The following is a 14,772-nucleotide window of genomic DNA, read 5'->3' as shown; positions in this document are numbered from 1 at the left end:
GGAGAGTAAAGGTGGAGAGTAGAGGTGGAGAGCAGAGGTGGAGAGCAGAGGTGGAGAGCAGAGGTGGAGAGCAGAGGTGGAGTAAAGGTGGAGTAAAGGTGGAGAGTAGAGGTGGAGAGTAGAGGTGGAGAGTAGAGGTGAAGTAGAGGTGGAGAAGAGGGGGAGAAGAGGTGAAGTAGAGGTGGAGAGTAGAGGTGGAGAGTAGAGGTGAAGTAAAGGTGGAGTAGAGGTGGAGAGTAGAGGTGAAGTAGAGGTGGAGAGTAGAGGTGGAGAGTAGAGGTGGAGAGTAGAGGTGAAGTAGAGGTGGAGAAGAGGTGAAGTAGAGGTGGAGAAGAGGGGGAGAAGAGGTGAAGTAGAGGTGGAGAGTAGAGGTGGAGTAGAGGTGGAGAGTAGAGAAGGAGAGTAAAGGTGGAGAGCAGAGGTGAAGTAGAGGTGGAGAGTAGAGGTGGAGAGTAGAGGTGGAGAGTAGAGGTGGAGAGTAGAGGTGGAGAGCAGAGGTGGAGAGCAGAGGTGGAGAGCAGAGGTGGAGAGTAGAGGTGAAGTAGAGGTGGAGAAGAGGTGAAGTAGAGGTGGAGAGTAGAGGTGGAGAGTAGAGGTGAAGTAAAGGTGGAGTAGAGGTGGAGAGTAGAGGTGAAGTAGAGGTGGAGAGCAGAGGTGGAGAGTAGAGGTGGAAAGTAGAGGTGGAGTAGAGGTGGAGCAGAGGTGGAGAGCAGAGGTGGAGAGCAGAGGTGGAGAGCAGAGGTGGAGAGTAGAGGTGGAGTAGAGGTGGAGAGTAGAGGTGAAGTAGAGGTGGAGAGTAGAGGTGGAGAGTAGAGGTGGAGAGTAGAGGTGAAGTAGAGGTGGAGAAGAGGGGGAGAAGAGGTGAAGTAGAGGTGGAGAGTAGAGGTGGAGAGTAGAGGTGAAGTAAAGGTGGAGTAGAGGTGGAGAGTAGAGGTGAAGTAGAGGTGGAGAGTAGAGGTGGAGAGTAGAGGTGAAGTAGAGGTGGAGAAGAGGGGGAGAAGAGGTGAAGTAGAGGTGGAGAGTAGAGGTGAAGTAGAGGTGGAGAGTAGAGGTGAAGTAGAGGTGGAGAGTAGAGGTGGAGAAGAGGTGAAGCAGAGGTGGAGAAGAGGTGAAGTAGAGGTGGAGAGTAGAGGTGGAGAGTAGAGAAGGAGAGTAAAGGTGGAGAGCAGAGGTGGAGAGCAGAGGTGGAGAGTAGAGGTGAAGTAGAGGTGGAGAGTAGAGGTGGAGAGCAGAGGTGGAGAGTAGAGGTGGAGAGTAGAGGTGGAGAGTAGAGGTGAAGTAGAGGTGGAGTAGAGGTGGAGAGCAGAGGTGGAGAGCAGAGGTGGAGAGTAGAGGTGGAGAGTAGAGGTGAAGTAGAGGTGGAGTAGAGGTGGAGAGCAGAGGTGGAGAGTAGAGGTGGAGAGTAGAGGTGAAGTAGAGGTGGAGTAGAGGTGGAGAGCAGAGGTGGAGAGTAGAGGTGGAGAGTAGAGGTGGAGAGCAGAGGTGGAGAGCAGAGGTGGAGAGCAGAGGTGGAGAGCAGAGGTGGAGAGCAGAGGTGGAGAGCAGAGGTGGAGAGCAGAGGTGGAGAGTAGAGGTGGAGAGTAGAGGTAGAGAGTAGAGGTGGAGAGTAGAGGTGGAGAGTAGAGGTGGAGAGTAGAGGTGAAGTAGAGGTGGAGAGTAGAGGTGGAGAGTAGAGGTGGAGAGTAGAGGTGGAGAGTAGAGGTGAAGTAGAGGTGAAGTAAAGGTGGAGTAGAGGTGGAGAGTAGAGGTGAAGTAGAGGTGGAGAGTAGAGGTGGAGAGTAGAGGTGAAGTAGAGGTGGAGTAGAGGTGGAGAGTAGAGGTGGAGAGCAGAGGTGAAGTAGAGGTGGAGAGCAGAGGTGGAGAGTAGAGGTGGAGAGTAGAGGTGGAGAGTAGAGGTAGAGAGTAGAGGTGGAGAGTAGAGGTGGAGAGTAGAGGTAGAGAGTAGAGGTGGAGAGTAGAGGTGAAGTAGAGGTGGAGAGTAGAGGTGAAGTAGAGGTGAAGTAGAGGTGGAGTAGAGGTGGAGAGTAGAGGTGAAGTAGAGGTGGAGAGTAGAGGTGAAGTAGAGGTGGAGAGTAGAGGTGGAGAGTAGAGGTGGAGAGTAGAGGTGGAGAGTAGAGGTGGAGTAGAGGTGGAGTAGAGGTGGAGTAGAGGTGGAGTAGAGGTGGAGAGCAGAGGTGGAGAGTAGAGGTGGAGAGTAGAGGTGGAGTAGAGGTGGAGTAGAGGTGGAGAGCAGAGGTGGAGAGCAGAGGTGGAGAGTAGAGGTGAAGTAGAGGTGGAGAGTAGAGGTGGAGAGTAGAGGTGGAGAGTAGAGGTGGAGAGTAGAGGTGGAGAGTAGAGGTGGAGAGTAGAGGTGGAAGGTCAGGGTACCTGGTGTTGCTGGTCTTGTCGGCCTGCAGTGAGTCTTTGCTCATCTCCATCAGTCGCATCGCCTCGTTAACATCCTCCTTCTCTACGACATCCACCATCCGGAGACGAGCCTGAACACACACACACACACACACACACACACACACACACACACGTGAATAAAGGAACCACATGTACCACATAAACTCCACCGACCCGGTACCGGGATCGAAAATCTTTGTTATGATGTTCGTACGTTTATGTTCTTTTAATAAACTTCCTTATATGGTATTAGACAATTCATGGTATCATTTTAAAGCTTAGAATCTAAGCTTTACAAAGAATACCATCACTTTCGTTTTCATGATACATGTCGAATGAAATATTAGCTTAAATATGCATTGGTCCCAGGCAAAAAATTCCGCTTTATGATTGCGAAGAAATATTTCTACAAATATTTATTTTTTATATATTTCACAAAACAGTCAAGTCATATATCACAAGAAAGCTCTCATTCTAAGGAATTTGACGATGTAGATTATTACATTGTGAGACAATCATAGACCGAAATATCTTCAAAAGAATCGCGCAGTGAAATAAAATCAAACAGAGATGACAGATAAAAGTATCACATTCCTGCTCCGATGGCGGCTTCAGTCAGCCGCAAACAGCCACATAATCTATATCACCTTTTAGATTAGGATGTTATCTTTCAAATGAGACCATTTTCACGTTTCTGTGAGCTTTCCTTGGTAAGAAAAACCTTTTCGAATGAACTGAGAGAAGACGCGCTCTGAGCGCAGGACACTGGATCTCCATGCCATCTGTACAGGCGCGAGCCTTACTCACAAAGCTACTGCTAAGGCAAGCATTTAGTATATATATCTAACCGGAACTAATCTCGCGTCGCATATCTGTTGACGGACCTTTCACAAAAGACGCGAGTTCAAGAGAGTCGGATGCGCTTCCTTGATCACTTCCGGGTGAGCGCGTGAGCTCTCTTTTGAGTAAGATATGCGCGAGTTTGCGTGTGTTATTATAGTTTATGAACTGTTTTGATTTTTAAAATTGCATCTAAAAAAGATAAAAGCATAAATGGCATTGATAAAAGCGATCTTTGGAAGTGCAACTGGTTTCTAAATGGACGATTTGGAGTTGGAGAATGCGCACTCTCGAGACGCACTGAGCTTTTGGGTACGTATAACCTTATGGTTTTTCAGCATTTACAATGTTTATATACATTTTTTTAAGTTATTGTTAGTTTGAAATGTGAAAGCACAGCAAACAATCTGATAAACTATTATTTGAAAATAAATGTAAAACGTTTTGATTATGGAAAGTATGATTGCGCAATAGTTTACAACTTTGCATAAGTGGAATAAAATGGTCATTTCAGTAAATCTACATTTTGATATTGTGAAATGGATATTATTACAGTGCAGAAACTATGTATAAATAGTGTTTTTCTTTGTTTCATGTTCTGTTGAAGATTGGCACTTTTGGCACAGCTGGCATCAGATCTCCTGGAGGCTGGCTGGTGATGTTGAGGTGATGCACAACACAGGTGACAAATCTGATGCCCATATAATGAATGATATAAATCTGGAGGATGAGGATCCTGTTCTAGATTGTAATAGACCACAGATTTTAGGCAAATAATTTGTAAAATGATAAGTCTTGTATCTTCTGAAAGAATAAAATGATAAAAATCATAAAGCGCCTATTTTTTTCTTTCTGTTTATTATATCACAGACACCATATACTATAATATTTATAACATTCAGCAGTGTTTTATATAATTTCAAAGTGTTTTCTGTAAAATGACACTGGAATATTGCATATATTCCACTGTATATGGGTATGAGCAGAGTTTAGATTTGGGTAGGTGGATATTACATAAAAAAAAGGTAATATTCCTCCCTTCAGATTAATATGCACATCTTTTTCATTTTTTAGTGTAGAGAAAAAAATCTTTTTTCCAGTGTTTGCTGGCATCTAGAGGAAACAGCCATAAGTGTCTGCATGTTGCTAGACCCCACAGGGCCTGAGTTACACACTTTCAAAAATGAATTTAAAATAAAAAAATCAAAAAGCGCCTATATTTTTTTGGCTTTATTACAGCTCAGACAACATATACTTAAATGTTTATCACTTTTAGCACTGTTTTATGAATCTGCAAAGGGTTTCCTGTAAAATGACACCAAAATTGTCTATTTTGGAAAAAATATGTGGAAATGGGAGGCTTTTCAATTTCGGTAGGAAAATCCAGGCGGAAATCCCCAAAAATGGTCGAGGAGTGTAAGAGGTTAAAAAACATGTTTTCCAACCTGTTTTCCTTCAGCAAAGGGACGAGCTGTGCCGGCACTGTCAGACCGAGACAAGTGCAATGCCTTCTGGGAAATCCAGCAACTGCCCAAGTCTCGGCCTCTCAACACCAGCTAGTCTCTGGGTCACGCGTGTGAGTCGGCGTGTCGTGTGCGGTCAGTTTTGCATGGGTTTGCACAGCGGCGTGACCGAGGCTGACTGCCGACCCCGCAAAGCTGACCGTCGCCACGACAACAGGCGTGTTGGACAGCAGCGTGTGACCTGGAAGAGGAAGCGTGTGAACGGCGGAGTGTGTCGTGAAGTGCCGTTTCTACAGTAGAGATGATCACAGCTACCTGCACAAACAGCACTTTTAACACACAACGCCCTCATCAGAGCCAGAGATCACTGTGTGTCTCTCACCAGGGCAGTGTGTGTGTGCGCGCGTGTGTGTCTCTCACCAGGGCAGTGTGTGTGTGCGCGCGTGTGTGTCTCTCACCAGGGCAGCGTGTGTGTGTGTGTGTGTGTGTGTGTCTCTCACCAGGGCGGTGGACAGGCGCAGGATGGACAGCAGTGTGCGGGCCGAGGTGAAGGTCGTGTCTTTACTGACCCGAGACTCTTTCCTCATCTCCACATACGCCGCTGTGATGTAATCCGACAGAGACTCGGGAACCACCGGCTGCTTCTGCTTACACTTACTGATGTAGCGCCTGTGTGTGTGTGTATATGAGAGAGAGAGAGAGAGAGAGAGAGAGAGAGAGAGAGAGAGAGAGAGAGAGAGAGAGAGAGAGAGAGAGAGAGAGAGAGAGAGAGAGAGAGAGAACATTAGCTGCAGTCATGTGTGTGTTCAGCAGTGGACACACTTAGTAGGTCAGTCTGAACACCATTTTCTGCTTTACGTTGTGGGCAAAAAAGGCCAAACTACAGAAATAAAGAAACTAAACCACAAATAAAATGTTATCAATCATGTCGATTACTGTTACAGCCCTAAGGTGTGAGTGAGTGGTCAGAGAAAGCTCCTGACGAGGTATCGCATTAGTGACCACAGTCTGTGTGTGGAGACGGGCCGACACAAGCCGAGCTGGAGAGCCAGAGAGCTCAGACTGTGTTCACACTGCACTGATGGAGTCGTGGAGGACGTGTGTGTGTGTGTGTGTGTGTGTGTGTGAGAGAGAGAGAGCCAGAGAGCTCAGACTGTGTTCACACTGCACTGATTGAGTCGTAGAGGACGAGCTGCACTTCCTCACCCAGTACAAACACATCAGAGACTCTTATTTCACACCAATAGCTCAGATTTTACCCCAGTTCCAACAAGCGAGCCTCACAGACAAACTGTCTTATATTCTGGGAGAGAAAGAAGAGTGTGTTCTCCTGGCAGCGCAGTGTGTGTCTTCCTGCCATCATATGAGGGACAAGGGCTGAACCCTCTTCCCTTAAACTGCTCTCTGTACTTATTTTTTTTTTTTTTTCATTGTGATATATTTATGCATAATATTGAAATGTGAGTGTGTGTGTGTGTAAGAGAGGGAGTGAGTGAGAATGAGTATGAGTGAGTGAGTGAGTAAGAGTGAGTGAGTGAGTGAGTGAGTGAGAATGAGAGAGTGAGTGAGTATGAGAGAGTGAGTGAGTGAGTGAGAATGAGAGAGTGAGTGAGTGAGTGAGTATGAGAGAGTGAGTGAGTGAGTGAGAATGAGAGAGTGAGTGAGTGAGAATGAGAGAGTGAGTGAGTGAGAATGAGAGAGTGAGTGAGTGAGAATGAGAGAGTGAGTGAGTGAGTGAGTGAGAATGAGAGAGTGAGTGAGTGAGTGAGAATGAGAGAGTGAGTGAGTGAGAATGAGAGAGTGAGTGAGTGAGTGAGAATGAGAGAGTGAGTGAGTGAGAATGAGAGAGTGAGTGAGTGAGTGAGAATGAGAGAGTGAGTGAGAACGAGAGAGTGAGTGAGAATGAGTGAGAATGAGAGTGAGTGAGTGAGTGAGAATGAGAGTGAGTGAGTGAGAATGAGAGTGAGTGAGTGAGTGAGTGAGTGAGTATGAGTGAGAATGAGTGAGAATGAGAGTGAGTGAGAGTGAGTGAGTGAGTGAGTGAGTGAGTGTAAGAGTGAGTGAGTGAGTGAGTGAGTGTGTAAGAGAGTGAGTGAGTGAGTGAGTGTGTAAGAGAGTGAGTGAGTGAGTGTAAGACAGTGAGTGAGTGTGTGTGTAAGAGAGTGAGTGAGTGTGTGAGTGTGAGTGAGAGAGAGTGAGTGAGTGAGAATGAGAGTGAGTGAGTGAGAATGAGAGAGTGAGTGAGTGTAAGAGAGTAAGTGAGTGAGTGTGTGTAAGAGTGAGTGAGAATGAGAGTGAGTGAGAATGAGAGTGAGTGAGAATGAGAGTGAGTGAATGAGAATGAGAGTGAGTGAGTGAGTGAGAATGAGAGAGTGAGTGAGTGAGAATGAGAGAGTGAGTGAGTGAGAATGAGAGAGTGAGTGAGTGAGAATGAGAGAGTGAGTGAGTGAGAATGAGAGAATGAGTGAGTGAGTGAGTGAGAATGAGAGAGTGAGTGAGTGAGAATGAGAGTGAGTGAGAATGAGAGAGTGAGTGAGTGAGTGAGTGAGAGTGAGTGAATGAGAATGAGAGAGTTAGTGAGAATGAGAGAGTGAGTGAGTGAGAGTGAGTGAGAGAGAGTGAGTGAATGAGAGAGTGAGTGAGTGAGAATGAGAGAGTGAGTGAGTGAGAATGAGAGTGAGTGAGAATGAGAGAGTGAGTGAGTGAGAATGAGAGAGTGAGTGAGAGTGAGTGAATGAGAATGAGAGAGTTAGTGAGTGAGTGAGTGTGAGTGAGTGAGAATGAGAGAGTGAGTGAGAATGAGAGAGTGGGTGAGAATGAGAGAGTGGGTGAGTGAGTGAGTGAGTACCTCATGAGCTTCATCTCGATGGGGCTGAAGTGTGTGGGCGGCTGCCGGCAGTGCTGGTGCACGTATGTGATGTGCTGCGCGAGCCTCAGGTCGGTGTCCGCGTCGGGTTTGTCCTGGATGAGCCACAGCAGGTCGAAGCGCGAGAGCAGGGCCGCCGGCAGCTGGATGTTCTGCTCCAGGCTCTTGCGCGGGTTATAGCGCCCGTACGCCGGGTTCGCCGCCGCCAGGATAGAGCATCGCGCATTCAGAGACGTCATGATCCCCGCCTAAAACACAGAACACATGTGATCGCGCTCATTCAGGGGTCACATGACCAGCTCAAACAGACAGGAGTCACATGACCGGCTCAAACGCTCATACCTTGGCGATGGAGATGGTCTGCTGCTCCATGACCTCGTGGATCGCCGTGCGGTCGGCGTCGGCCATCTTGTCGAACTCATCGATGCAGCAAACGCCCAGATCCGCCAGCACTAAAGCTCCGCCCTCCAGAGTCATCTCGCCTGTCACCGGGTCACGCATCACCGCCGCGGTTAGCCCTACGCCAGAGGAGCCGCGGCCCGTGGTGTACTGACCTGAGGGAGAGAGAGAGAGGGTGAGTCGGGAGGGGGACGGACAGGTGAGTGGGGAGGGGGACGGACAGGTGAGTCGAGAGGACGACGACGGACAGGTGAGTCGAGAGGAGGACGACAGACAGGTGAGTCGAGAGGAGGACGGACAGGGGAGTCGGGAGGACGACGGACAGGGGAGTCGGGAGGACGACGGACAGGGGAGTCGGGAGGACGACGGACAGGGGAGTCGGGAGGACGACGGACAGGGGAGTCGGGAGGACGACGGACAGGGGAGTCGGGAGGACGACGGACAGGGGAGTCGGGAGGACGACGGACAGGGGAGTCGGGAGGACGACGGACAGGGGAGTCGGGAGGACGACGGACAGGGGAGTCGGGAGGACGACGGACAGGGGAGTCGGGAGGACGACGGACAGGACAGGGGAGTCGGGAGGACGACGGACAGGGGAGTCGGGAGGACGGACAGGGGAGTCGAGAGTGTGTGTGTGTGTGTGTGTGTTTATTTGTTGGACTTACTGCGAGGGGCGAGTCGGTCGATGTATGACAGTAGCTGAGACTTCGCCACACCTGGATCTCCCATCAGACAGATGTTGATGTTCCCTATAAACACACAGACAAGCATTTCTACAGCAACATATCGTCTCACAGTAAGTCACCGTTACGCCTATAATGCCAATGATATATGATGATAACAGAACTGATGATCTAGAACAGTGGTTCCCAAAGTGGGGGTCGCGAGATGATTTCTATAAAAAAAAAAAGTGGAAAAAATATATAGGCTAGGCCCTATATATTTTTGTTGCAATTAATTTAACCCTTTCGCACGTACGATCACACCGGGTAGATTTTCTGTTTGGCGAGTATATCTCAAAAGGCTATCCGCTACACTGGCGGGTGAATGTTCATACCAACCAAAATATGAAATTTTCAGCGCGCACGCACTCTTCTGCCTCTAAGAACGGGCCCCTTATCTCTCAGGGAACAGAGGTTACGCAAGTAAGTAACCGAGTATGTTCTGCCTTCCCTTCCACATGAGTCAGGTAACAAAACTAAAAAAAAAAAAAATTCTCACCCCAATGATAGTAATATTTCATATATTTCTCACATTTTGATCTAATATATATATATATATTTTTTATTATACATTTCAAATTTTGCTCTGGACATTTTTTTTATGTTTGTATTCAACATAATAGGCCTACCTTATTATCTCAATTAAAAGTACTGAAATGAATGTATGTGACAAAAAAAGGCTGTTTATTATTTTGGCCGGTAAAAAATATGCTTGGCTTTTTCATCTACCAGTCCCCGTGGCAGGTGAGCCAAAAAGTTAATTTCTGACCCTGGGGTTGGGGAGGTGCGGGATTTATCATGGGGGTCGCGGGCTAAAACGTTTGGGAACCCCTGATCTAGAATATTAGTGCAGCAGTGACTTGATCGCTCAGTTGTTTTAAATATTGGTTAGTTTAGCTCAAAGCGAGTGTTCAGCTGTTTCCAGAAAGAATGAGAGGGTTAGGAATAGAATACTTGAGATCAGGAATCGGATACTTGGTATAAAATTAAAATTTATATTCCTCTGTGAGCACGACTTTAAATCGTTCAAGCGCAAGACGACTCGAGCGCTGCTTTCAGTGCTGCACACGTTTTTAATCACTGAGCGTTTACTTGTCTTTAATAATGCTCTAAGTTTATATTAGTTAAGCTAGTTGTTTTTCTATGGTATTTTTAAATAGGCAAACGTTCCTTGCGTAAGTGTTCTTCAACCTGTTGATTTGATATTCAGCTACAATTAAATGTTTTGCAGTAAGGATAAATGTGAATGATATCCAAGTTTCTTTTTTTTACTTACTGGAATTGAAATTAGGAATCGATAAGCAGAATCGTTAAAAATACCCGATACCCAACCCTAGTCACAGGCGAAGAGTCCGACGCTCAGGTAAAGTGAAGTGAATAAGGCATTTAGATGAAGGGTTAGTTGTTAAGAGTCTGATGAGAGTGAAACCAAACAGATGTTGACCAGATGTTGACCTCTGACCTCTGATCTTCATGCCCCGCGGCGCCTGCTCCACTCCCCCCACCAGCAGCAGCAGCAGCGCCTTCTTCACATCCTCGTGCCCATAGATCTCAGGAGCGATCGAGCCCGCCAGCTTCTCGTAGAAGTCCTCCTCTGCACACACACGTCAGTACACAGGCTCTGATGAAGTCCTCTAACCCTAACCGCTAAATGAATGTGACTTGACGCACACGTCAGTCGAGAGGCTCTTTCTGAAGTTCACACACACACACACACACACAGCATTACCCGTGATGTGCCGCAGCTCTTCGTCGCTCAGCTCTTCAGTTCCCAGCTCATCATCCTCAGTCTTATTCATCAGAGTGATGCAGTGACACTCCAGATACGTCTCCGACAGCAGACCCTGACACACACACACCAGGGATGGAAATTAACGTTTTTGTCCACCGGCCACTGTGGCTGGTGGATTTCAAAATCTACCAGCCACTCAATGTTTTTACCAGCCACTTTCTTATTTTTAACTGACAATGTTAAAAATGAAAATTCTGTCATCATATACTCACCCTCATGTTGTTTCAAACCTGTATGAATTTCTTTCTTCTGCTGAACAGAAAGGAAGATATTTAGAAGAATGTCAGTAACCAGACAGTTTCTGGTCTCATTGACTTCAATAGTAGGAAAAATATATACCATGGAAGTCAATGAGACCAGAAACTGTCTGGTTACTGACATTCTTCTAAATATCTTCCTTTCTGTTAAGCAGAAGAAAGAAATTCATACAGATTTGAAACAACATGAGGGTGAGTATATGATGACAGAATTTTCATTTTAAAGTGGAGTATCCCTTTAAGCAGTTTATTTAATCTCAAGTCTCAATGAAATACTGACATTTTCTATTTCTCTCTTATACACTCTTTCTCTCTTATATATATATATATATATATATATATATATATATATATTTCTCTTTTTGACCTGGATGTGGCATTTGGATGATTCGTGGTATTTTATGGCTTCCAGTTTTACGTTTTTAGTCCCAACAATGAAACTATTAGGCCCTGTTTACACGAGAACGCTCGCGGGTGAAAACGTAAAAATATTTTATCAGATGTGCCTTTCGTTTAGGCGGCGACGGCGTTTTGGGGGCTTAAAAACGCAAAAAAGTGAAACCACCCTTCAGAGTGGAAATCTTAAAAAACGCTCCACCGTCGCGTTCGCGAATAGCGCGTCAGGCGCGAGTGATTTCAATGTTAAGTCAATGCAAAGATGTTTTCTCTGCAGACCTCTTAACCAGCTCTTAACGCCTGCGATGTAACGCCACTTTTTTTTTTCGAAAGTGTGCCTCCTCTAAAACTGTCCGCCGTCTGTGTGAAACAGTATGCTATTTTTATTTACCCGCCACGGTGGCCGGTAGGTGAAGCGAGTTTACCCGCCACAACACAAAATCACCCGCATTTGGCTGGTGGCGGGTGCTAATTTCCATCCCTGACACACAGTTAAACATACATAACCCTACACACACCAACAGATACACCTGAACCAAGGAAACCCAAGATTGAGGTCATGTGACACGTTTAGAATCAGAGGAAAACAAACATAGGGCGGGGCTTGGTTCCGCCTGCCGGTTGATTGGCTGTTGAGATGTGCGTGTGGCACATAATGTGAGGAAGGGGCGGGGTCAAAGCGCACTAAACAACTGGAGACCAGGACGAGTCACCAGAGAAATGCGTTTATGACAATTTAAATTAATTTTACACGGTCACATTTTTCTTTATTGATTAGACTGCACTGACAGCTACTGGAGAAGGTTAGGGTCAGTGATTAACCCTAACCGCTACTGGAGAAACCTCATCACTGATTCTGTTATTTCCTGTTTATCCCTGTGAAGATGCTTTATCTGTAGCCTATAAAGCACCGTAGAAATAAAGATGATCACAACTGATCAATGACGTGCATTAGAACAGGGTTCACCAATCTCGGTCCTGGAGGGCCGCTGTCCTGCAGAGTTTAGCTCCAACCCCAGTTAAACACACCTGAACCAGCTAATCAAGGTCTCACTGGGCATACTAGAAACTTTCAAACAGATGTGTTGGAGCTAAACTCTGCAGGACAGCGGCCCGAGACCGAGATTGGTGAACCCTGCATTAGAATTTGAGCGAGTGAGTGAGTGAGTGAGTGAGTGTGTGTGTGTGTGTGTGTGTGTGTGTGTTTCACCTGCACAGCCTGTCTGAACCCAGAGCGCAGCAGAGGCAGGAATATCCCAGAAACGGCCACATGATCTCCGGGCTGAGCAACACGCGTGTTCTCTCCGCGTGTGTAGATGCTCATGCAGCGAGGGATGTTCCCCACCGGCACCTGATCACTCTGATCAACACACACACACACAATCAACATCATGAAGCTTCACACACACACTCACACACACACACACACACACACACACACACAATCAACATCATGAAGGTTCACACACACACACACACACACACACACACACACACACACACACACACAATCAACATCATGAAGGTTCACACACACACACACACACACACACACACACACACACACACACACACACACACACACACGACGCTCGCACACATACGTGCTCCTGAATGCGCAGCTCCTGGAACTTGATGAACTTTGACCCTCGCGTCTGCAGGTACAGCCGGCCTCCTGATTTGTTGGTGACGCACTCCTGACTGGGACACATGATGAGCGGAGTAAAGCTGGGAGAGGAGATCTGAGGAAGAGGAGCAGTGTGTTAGCAGGAGCACACACTCACTCACACTCTCTCTCACACACACACACACACACACACACTCACCGGCTGGTAGGTCTCGGCGCCGCACTGGTCACATGTGTACGTGGCAACGGCCATCATGGGCTTGACCTCGGTGGCTCTGGTGACGATCCCTCTGACAGTGACCAGCTGACCGATGCTGTCGGCCTTCACATCACGCACAACCCTCGGCTTCAGCGTAGAGGGAGGCCGGAAGTACACCTCACTGACACACACACACACACATTCATGAGCGATGAGTGTGAGTGAGTGAGTGAGTGAGTGAGTGAGAGAGAGAGAGAGAGAGTGTGAATGAGTGAGTGAGAGAGAGTGAGCGAGAATGAGTGAGCGAGAATGAGTGAGCGAGAATGAGTGAGCGAGAATGAGTGAGCGAGAATGAGTGAGCGAGAATGAGTGAGCGAGAATGAGTGAGCGAGAATGAGTGAGCGAGAATGAGTGAGCGAGAATGAGTGAGCGAGAATGAGTGAGAGAGAATGAGTGAGCGAGAATGAGTGAGCGAGAATGAGTGAGCGAGAATGAGTGAGCGAGAATGAGTGAGCGAGAATGAGTGAGCGAGAATGAGTGAGAGAGTGAGAGTGTATGTGTGTGTGTGTGTGTGTGTGTGTGTTAGTCAGTCACTCACAATCTGCGCATGAGTTCAGACGGATACTGGTTCCTGGAGTCATGTGTATCTGCAGGGTCGCGACCCCTGGTCTCCATCATCAGCCGGTGCTCGATATAAACGTCCAAGGCATCTTTCGCCACCACCTACAGAACACACACACACACTCTATCAGTGAAACACTTACTCACTCACACACACACACACACACACACTCTATCAGTGAAACACTCACTCTCTCTCACACACACACACACACACACACACACACACACACAAAGCACTGTGCGTGTACATATAAAGCTCATGCGGATAAAGCTGAACACACTCGTTATAGATTAGTTATGGTTAGGGTTAAGGGTTAGCCAGGGTTAGAGTTAGCCAGGGTTAGTTAGCCAGGGTTAGAGTTAGCCAGGGCTCATCAGCCTTTCATGCGCTCGTCCTTCAGCAAGTCAATCCGCCATTCCAAGTTGGTTGTCCAGGATTTTTTACATTTTTTTGTGTGTTTTACACTGAAATATTACAACAGCATTAAATAATGTTATGAGATTGTTTTAAATATTTTTTGAACATACAAGTAAGAAATGTTGGAACTAATGATATTTCTAAAGCCGAGGCTGAACTGTAGCGGCGGCAGGAGACCGTCTGAGCGAGCGAGTCACTGAATCATTCACTCCAGCGGCTGACTCGTTCAGGAATGAGACGCATGTTTATGAAGGAGTCAGTGAATCTCTAATCAAACAACTCATTCTAAACGCTGAATCATTCAGTGATGAAACACGAGTGTTGCTGTGAGACGCGGTGGTTCTGCTAAGATCTGTGGAACTATTAGAACAAAAGCAGTCAATATAAAGACTAAAATGTAAGTGACTTAATATGAACGACTTGTTTATTAAACTGAATACAAAATCAGGGTCACATTTGTAATGGTGCTGGTAGGGGTGTGCGATATGACGATTTTTGATCGTGGACGATTAAAATGTCTCCACGATCTGCTTTTGAAGAAATATCGTAGAATCGTGCATTATAGCTGTTCTGGCGCCTCTGTCCCAACATACTGAACAACGCGAACGTATATTCACATAAAATGTTGACGCAGTGAAACGGGAGACTGCTGTTCACAAAAGTTCATAATTTGCTTTAATGCCTTGTCGGTTAAACATTTAATTCGCGTGCTGATGCGCTGTTCTAACTTGTGCGTTCCTCAGCGCGTACATGTGAAGCTCAAATGCACTAAAAGCCTGTC

General features: G+C 46.8%; 1 protein-coding gene across 1 annotated transcript in view; it reads right to left on the bottom strand.

Moving 5' to 3' along the window:
* Positions 1-14,772, bottom strand: part of mcm7 (minichromosome maintenance complex component 7) — a 29,101-nt gene that overhangs the window by 10,175 nt on the left and 4,154 nt on the right. Inside the window, exons 4-14 of the mRNA XM_081383055.1 lie at positions 13,548-13,672; positions 12,950-13,130; positions 12,728-12,865; positions 12,334-12,483; positions 10,408-10,522; positions 10,141-10,272; positions 8,622-8,705; positions 7,900-8,111; positions 7,540-7,805; positions 5,192-5,360; positions 2,368-2,477 (exon numbers count right to left, since the gene is read on the bottom strand). Of these exons, the coding sequence (XP_081239181.1) occupies positions 2,368-2,477; positions 5,192-5,360; positions 7,540-7,805; positions 7,900-8,111; positions 8,622-8,705; positions 10,141-10,272; positions 10,408-10,522; positions 12,334-12,483; positions 12,728-12,865; positions 12,950-13,130; positions 13,548-13,672 (1,682 nt within the window). The remainder of the gene's footprint in view (positions 1-2,367; positions 2,478-5,191; positions 5,361-7,539; positions 7,806-7,899; positions 8,112-8,621; positions 8,706-10,140; positions 10,273-10,407; positions 10,523-12,333; positions 12,484-12,727; positions 12,866-12,949; positions 13,131-13,547; positions 13,673-14,772) is intronic.

The sequence above is a fragment of the Scardinius erythrophthalmus genome (genome assembly GCF_964197995.2).
Source record: "Scardinius erythrophthalmus genome assembly, chromosome: 13".
Taxonomy (NCBI): Eukaryota; Metazoa; Chordata; class Actinopteri; order Cypriniformes; family Leuciscidae; genus Scardinius; species Scardinius erythrophthalmus.
This window is presented reverse-complemented; position numbering and strand designations above follow the sequence as displayed.